Source organism: Palaemon carinicauda, chromosome 13 (genome assembly GCF_036898095.1).
Source record: "Palaemon carinicauda isolate YSFRI2023 chromosome 13, ASM3689809v2, whole genome shotgun sequence".
NCBI classification, from domain to species: Eukaryota; Metazoa; Arthropoda; class Malacostraca; order Decapoda; family Palaemonidae; genus Palaemon; species Palaemon carinicauda.
Genome location: NC_090737.1, coordinates 82,007,952 through 82,030,609, shown reverse-complemented (window position 1 = coordinate 82,030,609; position 22,658 = coordinate 82,007,952). Strand labels below are relative to the sequence as shown.

The 22,658-nt window shown below is 33.4% G+C and overlaps 1 protein-coding gene across 1 annotated transcript in view; it reads right to left on the bottom strand.

Moving 5' to 3' along the window:
* Positions 1-22,658, bottom strand: part of LOC137651671 (LIM and SH3 domain protein Lasp-like) — a 63,790-nt gene that overhangs the window by 38,245 nt on the left and 2,887 nt on the right. Inside the window, exons 2-3 of the mRNA XM_068384892.1 lie at positions 16,382-16,543; positions 7,856-8,019 (exon numbers count right to left, since the gene is read on the bottom strand). Of these exons, the coding sequence (XP_068240993.1) occupies positions 7,856-8,019; positions 16,382-16,543 (326 nt within the window). The remainder of the gene's footprint in view (positions 1-7,855; positions 8,020-16,381; positions 16,544-22,658) is intronic.

Below are 22,658 nucleotides of genomic sequence, written 5' to 3'. Positions count from 1 at the left end.
TTGCTCTTGACTTCCTGATTTCTTATGATTTCTTGATTGTACAGTGATTTCCCTTGAATAACTACTATACAACTCTTATCATATACTGTATACACAATTGTTACTTTTGAATTACTAGCTTTTAATAACTGTAATAAGTAATCGTTGCAGAATGTTGACTACTGTAAATACACAAATATTGTAATGAAACAATTTCAAACTGAAATACTGTGTTATGAGCTAGGCTTGATAAGCTATGATATCACTACACTTTTTTTACAAACGACAAAAATTTTTTAATATTCAATAACTTGTCTTAGATAGCTGTAGGTTATAACTCTTATGTAAATAATTCAACCATTTACTGTTCAGCTAACTAGAGTACGGCAGTTAAATTTGGCAGTTGCAATCACTGCACCAATCCCATCTGTTAAAGCAATTGGGATAAAACATGGAGAGAGAGAGAGAGAGAGAGAGAACGTTGATAATCTAATCAGTAAAACCTAACCATTTTATGGTGTCAATCTTATGAAAAGTTTAATTCGCAAAATATTTTATAGTTTATATCGATATTTATTTCAATGTTGTTACTCGTCTTAAAAAAAATGTATTTCCCTGTTACCTTTCCTCACTGGGCTATTTTCCCTGTTGGAGCTCCTGGGCTTATAGCGTCCTGCTTTTCCAACTAGGGTTGTAGCTTAGCAAGTAATGATAACAATACTACTACTACTACTACTACTAATAATAATAATAATAATAATAATAAGTGTTTTATCATATCAAAAAATAAAATATTAATATCACTTTTAAAGGGTCTGATATACACAGCTAAAATTACAACACACGTCTATGTATGTGTGGCCAACAGATCTAAAATATTTCTGCATCATACGCAAACTTTCCTACATCAATAAATTATGCCTCGAAGTAGTTGTTCATTTTAGGAGAACCATCTCACAACGAGTGGCAGAAACGACGTTACACCTCTGCTCAAAATAGAAGATAACTAATCACCTAAAAGAGCCAGGTGATCTTGTATTAGGGCACGTGCTTCCCTGAAGGTCCGTGTTCAAATGCAGTGAGGGAAAATGATGGGTAAAGCGGTGCGAGATTGTTTACGTGTGTGTTAATATATACTACTGTATATAATTGTTTATATAAATATAATAAATACACTTTGAAGTTAGTCAATTTTGGTTAAGTCGTTATTAAGAGATAAAATCTAGGTATAACCACATCGCATTTTACAAGCTAACCAGTGTACGTAACCCGTCAAAAATGAAGGCTATATGTTTAAATAGATATACTTAAACGCACCCCCTCTCCCCAGGGTATGATTACCCTCTCTCCCCCTACCCGAGGGACGGGGAAAGCTAAGCCTGAACGAAAAGATATATATATATATATATATATATATAGATATATATATATATATATATATAGATATATATATAGATATATATATATATATATATATATATATCTATATCTATATATATATCTATATATATATATCTATATCTATATATATATCTATATCTATATATATATATATAGATATATATATATAGATATATATATAGATATAGATATAGATATATATAGATTCTATATATATACATATATATATATATATATATATATATATATATATATATATATAGATATTATATATATATATCTATATATATATAGATATATATATAGATATAGATATATATATATAGATATATATATATATATATATATATATAATATATATATATACATAGGGAAGATTATTATATATACGATCTTCCCATCATCATCTGTCGACACAACAAATATGGTAGGTTATTGAAGGAGAAGATTCATCCCTTAAAAATTTCCTCACAGAAATAACCGGATAAAATCACCTGTTCCCACGCTCCTCATGAAGCCAAGTTTATGAATGAATAACTGCGAAGAGCCAGCCAATGAAACAAGAATACATTTGATCTATATATACATAAGAAGTGAGAGAGAGAGAGAGAGAGAGAGAGAGAGAGAGAGAGAGAATCCTTCCTTATAAGGTATTGAAGTTCACAGTCGCAGAGGCTAAAGTCCCAACCGAATGATTGAAAACATGAAGGCTTTCAAGGGGAAACTGAAGACTTTCTTATTCTGTGAGTCTTTTGACATTGACGATTTAACAGTAAATGAACAATATGTGATATGAAATGTTGAATACTCTGAACGAACAAGATAAAATGACAGTGGAGGTCCAGTAAAGAGTGCGGTTCCCCTGCTGTATGGGACCGGAAAAGCAGCCGTCAAGGTAAGAAAAAAACGTTAAGTAGAGACCTGGCTCTTCCCCCTTACGGGATGAGGAAGACAAGTTCCTAAAATAGAGCAAGAAGATTCGTCTATCGATAGAGCACGTGTGTCTTTCTACTTTATTCGAGGAGAGCAATTAGTTCCTTAAAAGAGCAGTAGAGAGTGTATACACACGCGCGTGTAGATACACGCAACAGGATTTCTGATTAGATATGGATAGCTGTATGACAGCTTGTTTAATCATACCACGTTTTAGGGCGTAATAAATGAAACAATATTGCTGCTAGACAATTTCTTTTTAAATTACTGAAGTTCTAGTGAGCATCTATTCTGATGGAACTGGAACTGAAGCCAGACACCTTTAACCTTTACTCTATAAAAATGACTGAAGATTGTCACAGAAGAGATAAAAAGTCTCAAACCGCTAAAATATTTTTAAAAATTACTCTTTAACACGACTTTCACTGTCTTGGGGTATTGTTCTCTTGCTTGAGGGTTCACTCGGGTACCCTGTTCTATCTTATTTCTCTTCCTTTTGTTTTTTGTTTTTTAAGTTTTCATTGTTTATTTATGTAAGATTTATTTTAATGTTGTTATTGTTCTTAAAATATTTAATTTCAGTGGTTAATTACTTCTCCTGTAGTTTCCTTATTTCCTTTCCTAACTGGGCTATTTTCACTGTTGGAGCCCTAGGGCTTATAGCATTCTGTTTTTCCAACTATGGTTGTAGGTTAGCAAGTAATAATAATAATAATAATAATAATAATAATAATAATAAAGAAATAAAACGTTAAAAAATTAAAGAGTAAGACATGAAAAAATAAAACGTAAAAAAATTAAAAACAGAAAGACGCCCTAATTACGTATAACTACAACGACTCCCGATGAACTTCAAATAAATAAAAACTAAACACTGTACTTGTGTATCATGAATAGCTGGCACAATGTAATCGTATCAAAGGTATTCAATACTAAACATATAAGTAACATTTACTTATAATAATCACAGACAACTATTAATTTGCAGTTCGAAATGTCAACTCACTCTAAACTTTCCCCTGTACTTGCTTATACCTATGTCTGATTCTTCCAGGTGTGATGGGGTTCATGAGAGAGAGAGAGAGAGAGAGAGGAGAGAGAGAGAGAGAGAGCACACATAGATTGCCCAGACAATATCTCCGGACGGGGGCTCTTAGACAATCATTTATAAGCCCAAAAATGAGAGAGAGAGAGAGAGAGAGAGAGAGAGAGAGAGAGAGAGAGCCAGTCTTCCTTGTTATATATAAGACGTGAAGAAAGAACATGACACGGTGAACTCATTATACACAGCTTAATCTAGAACGCCCAGAGATGGCAAAATCTTTCCCTTTCACTTTACTTCACGGTGACCTTATGTCTTCTAAAGTTGTTAGACAGATTCACTTTTTTTCCCTTTCTTGTGTGAACAGACTGACATACACAAGGTCTTTTTGTGGTTTGTATATGGCATAGGACTATCTGTTTTGATATTATGTTTTTAAAATATTTCATTGTTAATTTTTTCTCATTTATTTCCTTATTTCCTTTCCTCACTGGGCTATTTTTCCATATTGGAGCCCTTGGGCTTATAGCATCTTGCTTTTCCAACTTAGGTTGTAGCTTAGCTAGTAATAATAATAATAATAATAATAACGTTATAGAGTTCTTTTGCTTGTGGGGAACACTCAGGCTCACTATTCTATCATATTTTTCTTTTGTTATTTTTTTTTTCAATTCTTATAGTTTATATATGAAAGATTTATTTTAATAGTTACTCTTCTTAAGATATTTTATTTTAATTTTCATTACTTGCAGTTTATCTATTTTCTTATTTCCTTTCCTCACTAGGCTATTTTCCCTCTTGGAGCTCTTGGGCTTATAGCAAACTGCTTTCCCAACTAGGATTGTAGCTTAGCAAGTAATAAAAATAATAATAATATAATTGCAAGATTCATGATCAATCTAGTATAACAAATTCGGTATTCCATAATAATAATTTCATCTTTATTAGAATAAGTATCGAGGCAAATATTACCATCTATGATAAAACTGTGGCAAAATTTGATGCAAAGCCTTCATATATGAATTTTGACAAACCACTAATTGGTCTGTGCTATATATCACAGTCATCATCCTAAAGCATTCTTACTTCATTTTACATCCCCAGATTTGTAATGAAGGTAAAAAAACATTCTTCGTTATTAAAGAATTTCAAAAAAAAAAAAAATAGGGAAAAATCAATACACTTTGCTAAACCGCAGTAAAATATGCAATATACATATGGATTCACACACGCGTATTACACTAAGAATAAATGAAACTATAAGAGATTACCCAGGTGCCATATGTGAATGAGATCATGGTGAGGGGTAGATAGAGATGATTTGGGAATGCTCTTCGCACTCCTCAGGAGAGATTAGTTCACCAAACATTTAAATGGGCTCCACCAGGTACGAGAAGAGTTGGAAGACCCAGGCCAAAGTGGCTGAGGACTATAAAGCGTGAAGTAGATGATGAAGAATGGAGAAGTACTGAATTAAAAGCCCAAGATAGAGACGACTGGCGAAATCTAATCGAGGCCCTTTACGTTAATAGGCGTAGGAGGAGATGATGATTATTATAATGAAGAATAAATGTAGTTATGCAAACACTACTACACATACGCTTATGCACACTAGAAAGTAAAACCAGAAATTTTTCTAGTTCTTCAAATGTTTAATTCCACTTCGTTCAAAGCATGACTGGTTTTATAATCGTATTAATATTAATTGTCATCGTTCAAAAATATGAGAGAGAGAGAGAGAGAGAGAGAGAGAGAGAGAGAGAGAGAGAGTCGTTCAAAGCATGACTGGTTTTATAATCGTTTTAATATTAGTTGTCATCGTTCAAAAATATGAGAGAGAGAGAGAGAGAGAGAGAGAGAGAGAGAGAGATAACATACTGGCACAGGAATCCAAACAGACGCTTCATTAACTTGTGATTAGAACTATTTTCAAAAGCTCGCCTGGACTAACAGTACAATTACATATGTAGCAGGATATAAAACGTTATTTATAGAATGGCTTACTAACAAATGAAGACATAACGAATCTTAATATCAAAACTTTCCATAACCACTCAGTTACTGACAAATGAAGATATAAAAGACTTAATATAAATTTGTCCATAACCATACGTTTAAACAAAATTATATAGGCAAATTCAAGATTCACATACAGCATCCCTTGCGGAAAGAATATAAGCAATTAAGTCACAGATTCATACAGCAATACACTAAAAAGAAAAAGAAAATCCAAAGAAATATGGAAACCTTTAAATGTAAAAGTTAAAATATGCTGTTCTCTCCGGGTGACTAAAGCCAATCGATTGGCGCACACAAACAATCACATAGACGTAAACACAGTCGTGCATACAGAACGAGACGGAGAAAATCACAGGTGGATGACCGCCTGAGTTGATTTAGCAGATGCTCCGTAGATATTAAGCATTTTAAAATGGGAAAAGGACCAGCTACAGTACTTGGATGGGTGACCCGACAGGAAGAGACAGACACCATCGGCATATATGCCTATAATTGTGATAAGATGGGTCGTAGGGTGAAAAATATACTACATACATACATCTACCCCCCCCCCACACACACACACACACATATATATATATATATATATATACACACTTTCCGGTCACGCTCAGCTCTCCCATCCCTCGGATAGGGAGGAGTGGGAATAGTCAAACCCTGGGGAGAGGGGGATAAGTGTGTGCGCGTGTGTGTCTACTTAAATATTTGGCCACCATTTTTGTCGGGTCATGTACACTAATATATACATCTTGAACACCTTAACTTCATCGTAAACCTTACACAAAAATGTCTCAGCGCGACTTGGTTAACCCTGGCACCATCAGAAATCGGCAGATGGTCCCACCCGATGACGATGACAGATGGGTGTGGTGGAGGAACCAGCTGTTGTCTGGGCCTCCTTTTCTCCGTCAGTAGGTCGGACGTGTCAACCCCCCCCCCCCCCCAACCACCAGCAGTAGTCTTCTCCAAGCGACAATCCTGTACCGGGAGCAGGGAACCCACAACTCCCCCTCTCCCCTCTCTCTCTTCTCTTGAGATGTACAGGGATGCTGTAGCCTCCGCGATGAAATTCGGTTGTCTTGTTTGTTCTTTATTAGTAACGCAGCCTTCCATTACCGTGGAATCTCAAACGTTTCACTATTTCCCCTATAGAATAAAGGGCAAATGTCTGGATGAATATATATATATATATATATATATAATGCGTAAAAATCACAGGAAAACGTGATGCTCAGATGGAGAAGAACCACAGAGAAAATGAAAATACGAAATATACGCTTAAGTCCTGACTAGTTTCGTGATACTTCTTCAGAGGACTGAAGAAGTATCACGAAACTAGTCAGGACTTAAGCGTATATTTCGTATTTTCATTTTCTCTGTGGTTCTTCTGCACACACACACACACATATATATATATATATATATATTTATATATATATATATATTTTTATATATATATATATATATAAGTATATATATATATATATACATATATACATAAGTATATATATATATATATACATATATACATATATATATATATATATACATATGTACATATATAAGTATATATATATATATATACATATATACATAAGTATATATATATATATACATATATACATATGTATATATATACATATATACATATGTACATATATAAGTATATATATATATATATATACACATATATATATGTATATATATATATATATATACACATATATATATAAGTATGTATATATATATATATATATATATTTATATATATACACTATATATTTCAGGTCACGCCCAGCTCTCCCCGTCCTTCGAGTAGGAGGGGGAAGAGTAATCATACCCTGGTGAGAGGCTATATTTTGACTGCTATGCTATTCAAAGAGAGTAACTTGGCCATACCAGAGATAAAGCACATTTACTCATCAATAATTACTGTTGCTTCAGTTATATGGTAATTGGTTTACGGGTAATAACTTAATGGACCCCTGTAGACTAATTTCTCTTAGATGTTCCCTTATAGGATAAAAATTCCTGGAGTACGTTTTATTTAATAATAATAATAATAAAAAATTCTGAAAATTTTGGTTTGAATTTATACAATATACTGGCGAAGTTCAATTTCAGATAAGTCTCGATTCGAGGTTTTGGAATTTAGTATTGAATACATGGCCTGCTATATGACAGGTAAGTCCTCCAGTTAAGAGGATAAAATATATCAGAACTCATGCAATAATCCGTTACGACATAAATACATAAAAGTGCAAACGTACAAAGTCCACATAGCTCCCGTGTGGAGAGAGAGAGAGAGAGAGAGAGAGAGAGAGAGAGAGAGTCAAACTGTATAAAATAAAAAATTGGAAGAGTTTCTGACGAGGTACTCTTCACCCTTAAACCCACAGGGATGAAGCCATTCATCTCTCTCTCTCTCTCTCTCTCTCTCTCTCTCTCTCTCTCTCTCTTTCCTCATAGCACAAACTTTACTCCAAAGTCAAACAGAAACCACATTCCAACAGACTCCTTCACTAGCAACGAAGTAATCCAATAAACTTGATGAGATCCTATGAGGTCATTTTGTCCCATAAGGTATACACCCATACGAATTCGTGAATCTAATTCTAGACACAAATTCTTATCCTCAATCATACCTTGAATATTGATGGGGTTCAACTTAATATCCCATAATTTGCACAATGCACTAATTTCAGATATAATTTATTAAGGGATTCAGCAACCCCAGATCTACATTCAGGAAATGGAATTGAGGCAGAGAGAGTAGCATGCCTATGCAAAGAGCTTGCTTTTTTTACGTTTGAATTGGTGAAGAAATTGCGTAAAGAGCTCCGATGTAGGAAGTCCCACAAGAGAAAAGTATGGGTCAAATGATGACAATAGGGAAGAATAAGTTTGAAATAAATGACTCACGCCTAACACCAGGTGTGTGTGTGTGTGGTGTCTGTGTTCCCCCTCCGTAGCAAGGTACATCAGCACTTTCCAATAATAGAAAAAGGTAACTTTTGTAACTTCACTTTATCCCCTTGTATGTGTTTATACTCTTTTTCTCTTAGAGAAAAAAAGAGCTTAATATGGCTCCTTTGACTTCCGCAACTATACTTTTGGGCACTTTGTCTGTACCTGTGGTATATCTAATTTTCATACGATATATATTTTTCTTTCTGAATAAATGATTAAGAATTGTCACAGCTTACTACACTATCTCTTAGAGACAAAAAGACTAAAATGGCTCTTTTGACTTCCGTAATTTATTTATAACCACATTTAGTACTTATCTATATGTTATACCCAATTACCCAGTTAAAAACTTCTCTTACTAAAAAACAATTAAAAATTACGACAACTCCATACTAAAAGGTTCGAGTCTTTAAACATTCATTACACAAACACCCAAGGTCTTCCCTTTAACCTCTCCTCAGATGAAAACACACTTTCACCTTCGCACCATAAGCATCACCATCTTAGAAAAGCCAGCTGTCACGTAAATGTTTCTACCAATCTTATTTATCTAATATTTTTCACACCATTCGTAGTCGTAGCACTGAAGGGTGGTGTGTGTGTGTGTGTGTGTGTCTAAGTAAATATAGCCACTTGCTTTAAAACTCAAGGACCAGAAATCGTCTAATTTTGATGGTCTGTGATAAGTAAATGCATGTCAGTTAACTTCTCAACACACATTATATATATATATATATATATATTATATATATATATATGTATATATATATATATATATATAGTGTGTGTGTGTGTTCCAAATATTTTTGATACACTAATGTCTGGATTCTCTTAACGACCTCTGGATCAGAGCCCCAGGCGAAATCACACGAAGACAACACCTTCTGACCGGCCGGGAGTCGAACCCTGGTCCAGGAAACTTGTATTAACATTGACATACTACTTGGCCACGAACACACAGCTGGATGAGCTTGCGAATGATATTTTGGGACGGGCCGAAATCCCAAAAATTCGTGGCCTGATCACTAAACCACTCGGCACCGAGACCTACCATCCCAGTCAGTCCCGTGTGACTTATAGCATATCTAATATGAAAAAAAAAAATCTTTTTTTTTTTAGCTGATAGGAAAGGTGGGTCAAAAAAAAAGTCTGATAATATATCAAGTATTTTCATTCAAGTGTCTTTCTCCATTGCCTTCTCCTGGTGTGGCCATTCAAAGACAAGTAGCTGTTAAAAGTACCTTTGGTGAAGAAAAGTACAGTGATACGGAAATTGAACCCAGGTCGTTTCGAGGATATAGAGCTTGTCGTGACATATAGTCTATAAACTAACTAAATAACCATATATATATATACACACACACACACACACACATATATATATATATATATATATGTATATATATACATATATATATGTACATATCTATAAAATATATATATATATATATATATACACACATATATATCTTTATATACATATATATATATATATATATCTATATATATATATCTATATATTTATATATCTATATATTTATATATCTATATCTCTCTCTCTCTCTCTCTCTCTCTCTCTCTCTATATATATATATATATATATATTATATATATATATAGATATATATAGATATATATCTACATATATTTATATACCTATATATATATATATATATATATATTTATATATATCTATATCTATATATCTATCTGTATATTTATATATCTATATCTATATATCTATCTGTATATTTATATATCTATATATATAATATATATATATATAGATATATATCTACATATATTTATATACCTATATATATATATATATATATTTATATATCTATATCTATATATCTATCTGTATATTTATATATCTATATATATATATATATATATATGTATATATATATATATATATATTTATATATCTATATACCTATCTGTATATTTATATATATACATATATATATATATATATATATATAAATACTCTCCCAACGAAATTAGGCAAACAATATATAAGAATCTTTCACCTACACAACATTAAAAAGAGGCAGTAGTTTACTAGTACAGAGGATTATGGTGAAAAGAAAAATCAACTACTGGAAGGGGTTCACAGTAACATAGGGGTCAGTGTTTGAAGTCACCAGCTCACAATACGAACTTCGTAAGGAGTGAATGTTAAACAATACCAAACAATAATTCTCTCAAGGGGTTAACTACTGCACTGTAATTGTTCAGTGGCTACTTTCCTCTTGGTAAGGATAAAAGTGACTCTTTAGCTATGACCAGCAGCTCTTCTAGGAGAAGGACACTCCAAAATCAAACCATTGTCCTCTAGACTTGGGTAGTGCCATAGCCTCTGTACCATGGCCTTCCGCTGTCTTGCTTGAGGATACACTCGGGAACGCCGTTCTGTCTTGTATCTCTTTTGTTTTGCTAAAGTTTTTATAGTTTATATACGAAATATTCATTTTAATGTTGTTACTGTTCTTAAAATATTTTATTTTAATTGTTAATTCTGTTATTCGCTTGTTTCCTTTCCTTACTGGGCTATTTTCCCTGTTTGTCCCCCTGGGCTTATAGCATACGGCTTTTCCGACTAGGGTTGTAGCTTAGCAAGTATTAATAATAATAATAATAATTCTGTTATTAGGATGAAATCTGGCGGAACTACCACCACGGCGTAGTTTGTAAGGATATGCTCAATGGAGGTCAATTTCAATAAATGAAGGAAATAATTTATTATATATTTAAGTGGAATATGGGCACCTCAAAATATGCACAACGTATAGCATTCTCACAAATCCTTAACGTGAACCATGTAGGCTACTTGGTATAACGTCAAAGTTTAATTTATTGGCTCCTCCTTGCAGACAGCAATAGTAACGATAGAAGATCGTTCACACACACACAAACACACAAAGCGCAGCCTGTTCAGTAGAGGACACCAGTAACATAAAGCTTAAAAAAGACCACCAGATAAATCCACAAAATGAACGATCAATAACATTTTAAAAGTTGTGAAGTCGATAACAGGAAATATCACTAAAGGAAAATAAAAATCAATAATGAAATGTACCGTTATATGGACGCAATCAATAACCACTGGCCAAACGAGAGAGAGAGAGAGAGAGAGAGAGAGAGAGAGAGAGAGAGTTACAAGAATTTTGGATGTCTCAAAGACTTATTAGTCCATCTGGGGAGACTCCATTTGCTCTTGGGTAGAACGATTTGGTTTGAACGTTTAGAGAATTTTTATGCTCTTGTCTAAATTCTTCTGGAACTCGTTTAGAGAGAGAGAGAGAGAGAGAGAGAGAGAGAGAGAGGCCATACAAAAGCTACCATGGTATCATATTACCTAACTATTATAGGGTTTGTCTGTAAGGGGTGAACCTCTGTAGATCTCGATACAAAAGAACACACAGCGAGTGTCCGCATAATTTTACCCTTTTCATTCAGCTACATATGCCCAACTCCCAACACTCGTGCCCAATTCCAAGCAACACTGCCCAATTTAAATACAAAACAAATGCCCATAGGGTATTATATATTTTACGCATAATTCATCAAAGGTGATTATTATAATTTCTTGCCCGTTATATAATTGTGAAACGTATTCAAATTACCCAAAAACATTATGAAACGTTTTTAAATAGCCAAAAATATTGTGAAAAAAAAATTGTGAAACTTATATAAATGAGCAAAAAGAAATAAATTGTGAAAAGTATTAAAATAAGCAAAAAACACTATGAAACGCATTAAAATAGGTAAATTCATTGTAAAACGTTAATAAATGAAAAAATAAAATTATGAAAAGTATTAAAATAAGCAAAACCCATTGTGATACTTATATAAATAAGCAAAATCACTAAGAAACGTATTCAAATAAGCAAAAACCTTGTGAAACGTATATAAATAAAAAACACACAAATGATGCAAGGTTATACTTCCAATAACAAGCAAGCATGTGGTATGAAATTTTCTGTGAAAACTGCGCCTACATCGAATTAAATCTTATCACACGAATTATCTTTTCATAACACACAATTACTACTACTACTACTACTACTACTACTACTACTACTACTACTCCTAAATGTTACCATTAGGTTTCTGGTATAAAAAAAAATATTACACCAAACAACCATCCATAGTAAATCCATAAGTCAAAATACTGTCCGCCCTTTTATAGAAAAAAAAATGAGAGCAGCATATAGATAATAGATAAAGCCATGACCGGATTGCCAAAGCCATGCAGCAAGTAGGCCAAAAGCAAGCAGCCTGTGCCAACGTAATGAGGAAAGAGAGTGCAATGCACACGAGTCGATTGGAAGCCGGAAAACAAACACAAGAATAAAAGTGGGCGTTCATCATAACAGACAGAACTAGCTGAATCCGGAACAGCTTTAACACAAGTACCATTATTGTCTACAATGACGAATATGCTAACAACAACATCAATTGTAAATAACAACAACATTAGCATTAATGGTAGATGGCAACGTTAGCATCAATTGAAGATAACGTTAGCATCATCTAAAGATATTAGGATAAATTAAATATGGTAACAGCATGAATTGAAGATATTAGGATAAATTGAAGGTGATAACAGCATGAATTGAAGATATTAGGATAAATTGAAGATGATAACAGCATCATCTGAAGAAATGAGGATACATTGAAGATGATAACAGCATCAATTGAAGATAATAGGATAAATTGAAGATGATAACAGCATCAATTGAAGATATTAGGATAAATTGAAGATAACAGCATGAATTGAAAATATTAGGATAAATTGAAGATAACAGCATCATCTGAAGAAATTAGGATAAATTGAAGATGATAACAGCATCAATTGAAGATATTAGGATAAATTGAAGATGATAACAGCATCAATTGAAGATATTAGGATAAATTGAAGATAACAGCATGAATTGAAAATATTAGGATAAATTGAAGATGATGATTACATCATCTGAAGAAATTAGGATAAATTGAAGATAACAGCATCAATTGAAGATATTAGGATAAATTGAAGATAACAGCATCATCTGAAGAAATTAGGATAAATTGAAGATAACAGCATCAATTGAAGATATTAGGATAAATTGAAGATGATAACAGCATCAATTGAAGATATTAGGATAAATTGAAGATGATAACAGCATCAATTGAAGATATTAGGATAAATTGAAGATGAAAACAGCATCAATTGAAGATATTAGGATAAATAGAAGATAACAGCATCAATTGAAGATATTAGGATAAATTGAAGATAACAGCATGAATTGAAGATACTGGGATAAATTGAAGATGATAACAGCATGAACTGAAGATACTGGGATAAATTGAAGATGATAACAGCATGAATTGAAGTTATAAGGATAAACTGAAGATGATAACAACATCAATTGAAGATATTAGGATAAATTGAAGGTGATAACAGCATGAATTGAAGATATTAGGATAAATTGAAGATAACAGTATGAATTGAAGATATTAGGATAAATTGAAGATGATAACAGCATCAATTGAAGATATTAGGATAAATTAAAGATGATAACAGCATCAATTGAAAATATTAGGATAAACTGAAGATGACAACAGCATCAACTGAAGATAACAATAGCATCAATTGAAGATAACCTTAGTATCAATTGAAGACAACAACGTTGGTATCAATTGAATATAGTATTAGTATCAATAAAAGACGATAACAGCCTCAATTGATGATAATAACAACGTTAGCGTCAATTGAAGGTAACATTAGCATTAATTGAAGATAACACCATCAACTGAAGGTAACATTAGCAGCAATTGAAGATAACAGCATCAATTGACGATAATAGCATCATTTAAGGATAATGACAGCATCAATTAAAGATAACATTAGCATCAACTTAAAACTAACAAGAACAGTATTTATTGAAGATAACTTCCCAAGCACCAAATTTGTTATCGAAAATAAGACTAACCCTAATGAAAACATCATAGACAAAAACTGCACTAAAAGCAACAGTGCTATCATAAGAATTAACAATATGAGCAGCAAACATGAAGTAGGGAGGGATATAATGATGGTAGGTTTGCCATTAACGAGATTAACAATACACGTAACGGCAATGTAGGAAAAGAGAGAGAGAGAGAGAGAGAGAGAGAGAGAGAGAGAGAGAGAAATCATTTATGATAGTTAAGAATAAAATGTAAAAAACAAGTTAAAAATCTAGAGGGTGACTCAGTAGAGCGCTGGACCCCGCTGCCGCAGCTCATTTCTCGACATTAACCTTGACCTTTGACCTTAACATGTTTTAATTCACATGGATTTTCAAATACTCAAATATGAGCCAAGTTTGAAGTCTGTGACAACAAAGTCCAAACTTAAGGCTGATTATGTGAATTAGACATTTTGCTTGACCATGGCCTTGACCTCTGACCTAAACCTTCCAAAATTTAATAATTTCCAGCTTTGTACATAACAGTTAATCCCTACAAGTTTCATTACTCTCCGATTAAAATTGTGACCAGGAAGCTGTTCACAAACCCACACAGACAGGGTGTAAAACATAACCTCCTTCCAAATTCGGTGGCGGAGGTAATAACAACAACAAAATGAAAACCTACGGTCGCAAATGATCACAGTGAAAGTCCTCCTCGATTGTTCCTAATATTTTGTTCGAGAGAGAGAGAGAGAGAGAGAGAGAGAGAGAGAGAGAATGTTCATTAAACATATTAATAAAAAAATGAGTTCCAAATTTGTTTCCATTTGCTTTGGAGAGAGAGAGAGAGAGAGAGAGAGAGAGAGAGAGAATATGCATTCAAGTTATACAGTATATAAAAATATGAGTTCCAAATTTGTTTCCAACATTAGCTTTGAAGAGAGAGAGAGAGAGAGAGAGAGAGAGAGAGAGATAGAGAGAGAGAGAAATGCGCCTTGACTTCAATTGCAGGCAACGCCCCGTTATGCATTGCTCGAAACTCCGAGAGGTAAGTGATACTCCCCTCCCGAAACCGGTTTCCAAAGACCAGCAAGTCGTGTTCCCCTTAGACACAGAATTCTTTTCAAGGGAAACTTTTTGTGTATAATAATAATAATAATAATAATAATAATAATAATAATAATAATAATAATAATAATAATACCCATGAATGCAATCAACAACAAGGAAATATGAAAACACTGAGCGAACCCTGACCGGTTTCGTCTCAGCGACTTCAGCTGCAGACGAAGCTGGTCTGGTTGTCAGGATTCGATCAGTATTTTCACTGTTCTTTATGGTTTATTGCATCTAAACACCGTGTGCTCCTGTGGGGTTATATATTATATATATATATATATATATATATGTATGTATGTATATTAGCATGATATTTAAGACTTCTTCCCATGCGAATTCACCGAGAACATTCTGCTAAAGACGATACTAATATGTTTTGAATACATAGACATTCTTCGTACTAATGAATGTGAGCTCAATGTATACAAATAACCTACCTATATTTCTGTCATTGATCATTTTTTGTTTGGCCAAAACTTATTAATAAAGTAAATAATTTTTTCCCATCCCTATTTTCAAGATATTTGTAAGTAATTAGAACCGAATTTAATGATGGAATATATTCAATTAGGAATAAAAATAAATTAAACTATCCTCCTGTTGCATTAACGGGGTATGAAGGTAGAACATATTTGCTAAAAAAAAAAAAAACTTGCGAGTTAATGTCCCATTTTTGAGCAACAAAATTGAAAGGTTTGTTTGAAGACATCCCCTTAAAACACTTAAGGATGCGTCAATGAAATTCAGGTAGTATTGTAACAATCATCATATTAAGCAGGCTAGAAAATTACAGTAAAAGACAATAAAACAAACAAATGTATGAGATAAACAAGTGTCATTTTGTTTCATTTCATAGAACAAAATCATTGTTAAAATATCATTTACACAAACTGGTTCATTTGTATAACATCCAAAAAAAGGAATATTATAGAACCAAGTTTTATTAAGGAAAGGTTCAATAGGAATACATTACTTTGTACTATATATAAAGTGGATATAATGATTTCCAATATCTCTAAAATTAAATTTAAACGTTTTTCTATGCTATCATGAGATGGGCCACTCCCATCAGAGAGGTGTTCGTATTTTTTCTTTTCTTTTCCAAATGTTTGATGAGTTCGTACTAATTCATGCCCTGGTACATATAATCTAAAGTTTTCATCATTTACATCAGTCTATTTGAAGACGTCTTTGAAATACATAGGCCAAAACAGGTTAGTATTTAGAACCTGTTCCATTTTCCTTGTGGTTCCCTAAATTAGGTGATTTCAAGCATATTATATATACTGTATGTATATGAATGAATTAATAAATAAATCATATACATTATGTATATATATACATATATATTATATATATTATATATATATATATATATATAAATATATATATATATATATATATATATACTTGATTCCTGTCTCCCCACTATTGACAATCACTCAAAACAGTCGGCTGGCTACTAAGATCTTAATCAATTGTTCATGGAGAGAGAGAGAGAGAGAGAGAGAGAGAGAGAGAGAGAAAAAAAATCGAGTGTTTCATTATTACTAAGAGAACCAACACACAAAACAAGATTATAATAAAAAAAAAATTGCAACTGTAACGATTAACTGTCTATACATCAGCTTCAAAAGTGAATTCCAAGTGACCAAACACGCAAAATAAGAAATTATTGTCCCCAAAGATAATGACCTTCCCATTAAAACTAAACCATCAACACTGTGTAACACCACCACCAACATTTGGCCTAACATAACATACAAAGAGTGACATCGCATATCGCAACCCCGGTAACAAAAGAGGCTCATGTCATGTAACAACAGTAACACTACTCGGGAGGAATTGTCTGGGATCCGAACACCAAGGACAACTGGATGATCGTTCGAGATTATGCTCAACATTAAGGCTAGGTCTTTTGCTTCTGCTTCTACTACTCTTACTCGGATGTTAATATATTTATTTGAGAGAGAGAGAGAGCGAGAGAGAGAGAGAGAGAGAGAGAGAGAGAGAGAGAGAGAGATTTAAATGTCCCAAAGACTTTTTAGTGTATCCGTGGGAACTCAATTTGTTTTTGGATAAATTTAGAGATTTTATGATCTTGTCTAACTTATTCTTGGAGAGAGAGAGAGAGAGAGAGAGAGAGAGAGAGATATTAGCAGGCTGGTCCACTTCCTAAGTCGTGACTTGCAAAGGAGAGAGAGAGAGAGAGAGAGAGAGAGAGAGAGAGAGAAGGATTTTGCATGTATCAAAATTTTTTTAGTCCATCTACGGAGACTCCATTTGTTATTGGGTATTGCGAATTAGTTTAAACGTTTAGAGAGTTTCTATGATCTTGTCTAACTTATTCTTGGAGAGAGGTGGAAGTCTCGTATATTATATACTATAGAGTTTAATGTTTTTAAATTAAAAAAATATATAAAAATATTTTTTCTAAATTTTCAGCCCATTAAAGAAATTCATCAATAAAAAGATATGAAACCACAACGAAACTATATGTTTAGGTAATTAGTCTAAAAAACAATGAAAGTTAGAAAATATCGTTTAAATAACCAATCTCATCAAAGTTCATGACATCAGAAAACTAGTAAAGGAAAACCCCATTTCGTACTTCGTCTTCAAACTCGTATTCCAAAGAACATGAAACTGAATATACCGTACATGACTTGAGACTTCCGGTCAGTGCCGTCCAGTGCACAGATCAGACCTAAAATTATGTCCTTACCGAGTCGGACAAAGTCAACATTAATGTACGTCATCCATTGTCCCATGCGGGAAGTCGTCATTATCATATCCTACGCCTAGTGACACAAAGGGCCTCGGGTTAGATTTTGCCAGTCGTCTCTATCTTGAGCTTTTAAAACAATACTTCTCCACTCATCAACTCCTTCACGCTTCATAGTCCTCATCCATGTAGGGCTTGGTCTTACAACAATTCTATTGCCTCGTGGAGCCAAATTAAAAGGTTGGTGGACTAATCTCTCTTGGGGAGTGCGAAGTGCATGTCTAAACAATCTACATCCACCCATGTGTGAGAGTATACATACATACATACATACATATATATATATATATATATATACACACACACTCAATATCCATCTACCATCTGTCATTCTCATATGAATGTGAAAAAAAAACAGAAAGAACGCTCTACAAAATCACAAATGACGTCTCTCGTACACAATGGAAACTTTTTTCCTCATAATATTAAATCTATTTGTAATAGTTCACTTTTCTACATAATTCTGATGCCCTTGTGCACAAAGAGAGCATATTTCTGAACACAATTTTGATTCATTCATACACAATAAGAATCTATTCTCCCCATGATGTTGACATCACTGTCACACAATACGCATTTATTGTTCCACACAATTGGACCAAACAATTTAGATTGAGGGAAAACCTAATAAAAAAATAGCTTTCTCAAAGATAATTCAAAATTGCAACAATTTAATTTCAACACTTTTACAATAAAAGTAAAATGATAACGTATTCGCCTAGCTTTCGCAAGGAAACAGATCGATCCCAGCTCAGGACCGTGAGTTTAAGCTATTTACTGGGGAAGCCCCTGCCGTGATTGTGCACCACAGTGGGGGGTTAGGCTTGCCCGGCTGACGTTCTGGTGTGCATCTATTCTGACGAAAGTGGAACTGAAACCAGACAGCTTTATCTTTACCAGCTGAGATATTAAAAAAAAGGATCGGCAGTATGAAAGTTAACAAAACTATGGTATATCAAGTTACTGGTTAAAATAAAATATAACTGAACCAAATGTGAAGCCATAACAAAACTACGTAACCTTAGAAAAAAAAAAAAGAATTTCCGAGAACCTTTCCAATAACGAAAGCGTCATTATCTGCCTTTCTTTGAAGTTGGGTCTTGTGACTCCATTGTTCTCTCTCTCTCTCTCTCTCTCTCTCTCTCTCTCTCTCTCTCTCTTCCGAAATCACATGAGGGATACTTTGAAACGAATATATCATCGTCAACGTACATTTACAGTGTAGTTATGTGATTCGAAAGGAACATGAGCTACATTTTAAAAGGTTTAAAGGCCACTCATCAATGGCAGAGGCAAGGGACAGTGACACTGCCTTATCGAGCAGGACAATGCCCTAGAGACTGACCATATATACATATGATCAGCGCCCTAACCCCATATCCACCCAAGCTAGAACTAATGAGGGCCAGGCAATGGCTGCTGATGACTCTGCAAATATACTTATAAGCTCCCCCAAAATACCCCATCCTTAGTTCACAAAGATGGTGAGGTTGCAGCGACCAAAGGAACTAACGAGTTTGAGCGGGCCTTGATCCCAACCTGGCATTCGCCAGTCAGGGACGTTACCATTCGGCCACCACAATGCACGAAATACGTATCGGGAATATATAGCTACCAATCTATAATAAATTCTGAATATACAATCTCTGACATTTCTGGATGCAGATTAGCCTATTTGAGAAAAGGGAAACTATAATGAAAAGAAAAGAGAAAAATTAAATCTTGAGGTTTTTATTGGTGGTAATTTTAATGAAATTAAACACATTTCACTTAGTCTATATTACACACACACTCTTCATACATTTATTCTCTCTCTCTCTCTCTCTCTCTCTCTCTCTCTCTCTCTCGATATAGATATACATATCTATAATCATACATGCATATATGGACTGGCATAGAAAAACCATAAACAGACGCAATTGCAGGCACATGTCTGAGGCCTTTGTTCTGCAGTGGACTATATATATATATATATATACATATACATATATATGTGGGTATATATATATATATATATACATATATATATATATATATCCATATATATATATATATATATATCCATATATATATATATATATCCATATATATATATATATCCATATATATATATATATATACATATGTATATACCCCAATTGAATTTAATAATATAAGTAATGCCATTGTAAGTAAATCCTAATAAAGACAAAAAAAATCATCGAAACAACACCAACACTATAAAAGAAGGATAAAGACAAAGAGTAAATGGGAGAATAGAACAAAGATGGAAAAATATCACAAGACACAGAAACCAGATATTAACAATCCCATTTGCACTGAGACCCCAAAAGAGTGATGCGACAGGGACAGGAGTATGGGATGGCCCTAGGGGGTGGGATGGGATGGGATGAGATGAGATATATGATAATGATGGCAGAGGAGCGTGGGAAAAGGGACTTCAGTACTATCGTGGAAAAAAAAATACACACGAACGCACGCATGTGCAAACAAATGCAACTCATACAATTTAAAGCGAGTTGTTTTACACACGCATATGCAGTGTTATAAATTGATGATCCAGAACTAGACTCGCGTCTGTAAGGTATGTTGGTTCGAGTATTACGCTGTCTATCAGTGTCCTTCATATACATATATATATTATATATACATACGTGTATATATAGGTGTCAACGAAATATTGTTTCCCATGATGCAAGTGGGTGAAGAGAAAAAATATTACAATAGTACTTGTCCTATTCATTATTTAACTACTGGAGCATGATGCTTTAATATATATATATATATATATATATACTTTATAGATATACTGTATATATACACAATATATATACTGTGTATATATATATATGTGTGTATATATATATATATATATATTCAGAGAGAGAGAGAGAGAGAGAGAGAGAGCGCTTCCACCTGAGAAAGAGCTTTCGCTTATAAATCTCAACTAAATTCTACCTTAGGTTTTTCTCAATGAACATAATTCTGAAACGGTGAATATTTTCAACAGATAGATAATAATAATAATAATAATAATAATAATAATAATAATAATAATATGCAAGTAATGTATTTCAAATTTAATCCAGTAACGACACGTTAACCCAAAAGAAAAGAAAAAAAGATGGCATTACAGGGAGTTTGTAAGATGAAATATGCTTTCTTCTTTTATCATCTGGAGTCCTTCCGTTGAAGGTCATTATTCTCTACTTTTTTTTTCATTTTTGTATGTAAAGGAGGGTCGTCCTAAGCCTCATTATGTCCTCGTGTTCATTGGTGCTGGATTTCTTTCAGATATACATTTTCAATACCATATCAGTCATGGTATGACGATGAAACAATATCCAACAGATTTAGTAGCTTTGAGAACAGGGCCCGCAGAAGAATATTGGGAGTTTAATGGCAGGACAGGATTAGAAATGAATCTATAAGAGAGATTACTCGAGTGCCATATGTGAATGAGATCATGGTGAGGGGTAGATGCAGATGGTTTGGGTATGCCCTTCGCATTCCCCAGGAGAGATTAGTTCATCAAACTTTCAACTGGGCTCCACAAGGCACCAGAACAATTGGAAGTACCCAGGCATACATGACTGAGGACAATGAAGAGGGATCTAGAAGATGATGAATGGAGAAGTATTGATTTAAAAGCGCAAGATAGAGACGACTGGCGAAATCTATCCGAGGCCCTTTACGTCAATAGGCGCAGGAGGAGATGATAAATAAACAAATATATCATTATCTTTCGTGGGGATAACATACTTAACAAACTTGATGTAATTTAAAATACGATATGATTAAAGATAGGTTTCACCTTTCTTTCGATATCATATTTAACAAACTTGATAAAATTTAATAAACGTTAAGACCACATATAAATGGCCAAAAGTGCTGTACAGTATATCAGTGAATTTTGACAGTTATCTTGATAATTATGCTGCCAACAAAAGTTAATAAATGGCAAGTCAATTAGACCGTTCTGTGAGGTAGACATAAGGTTACAGTTTTATATGAATGAGATTAAGTTGATTATACGATAAGATACATTAATTATTGATAAGTAAATTAAACATATTGAGAAACAAATAAGATGTGTATAAGGGGACACTAACTATAACAGACTTAAAATATAAAGATACCTAATTATGAGAAAGCCAACATATATCTTTCTACTAAACAAAATTAGAAAACTACTACTAATAGCCATCAAAACAAGATAACATAGTCTCACCGAAGAGAAACTCTCTCTCTCTCTCTCTCTCTCTCTCTCTCTCTCTCTCTCTTTCTCTCTCTATGATGAATTATGCACTCCATATCTTGATATTCTCTCTCTCTCTCTCTCTCTCTCTCTCTCTCTCTCTCTCTCTCTCCTTAATAACTTACCATTCGCCTACAGAACAACTCGGCTCGATTTTGCATGTTCCAATAAGAGCTTAGTTTCTTTAAATGTCCGCGTGACTTCCCT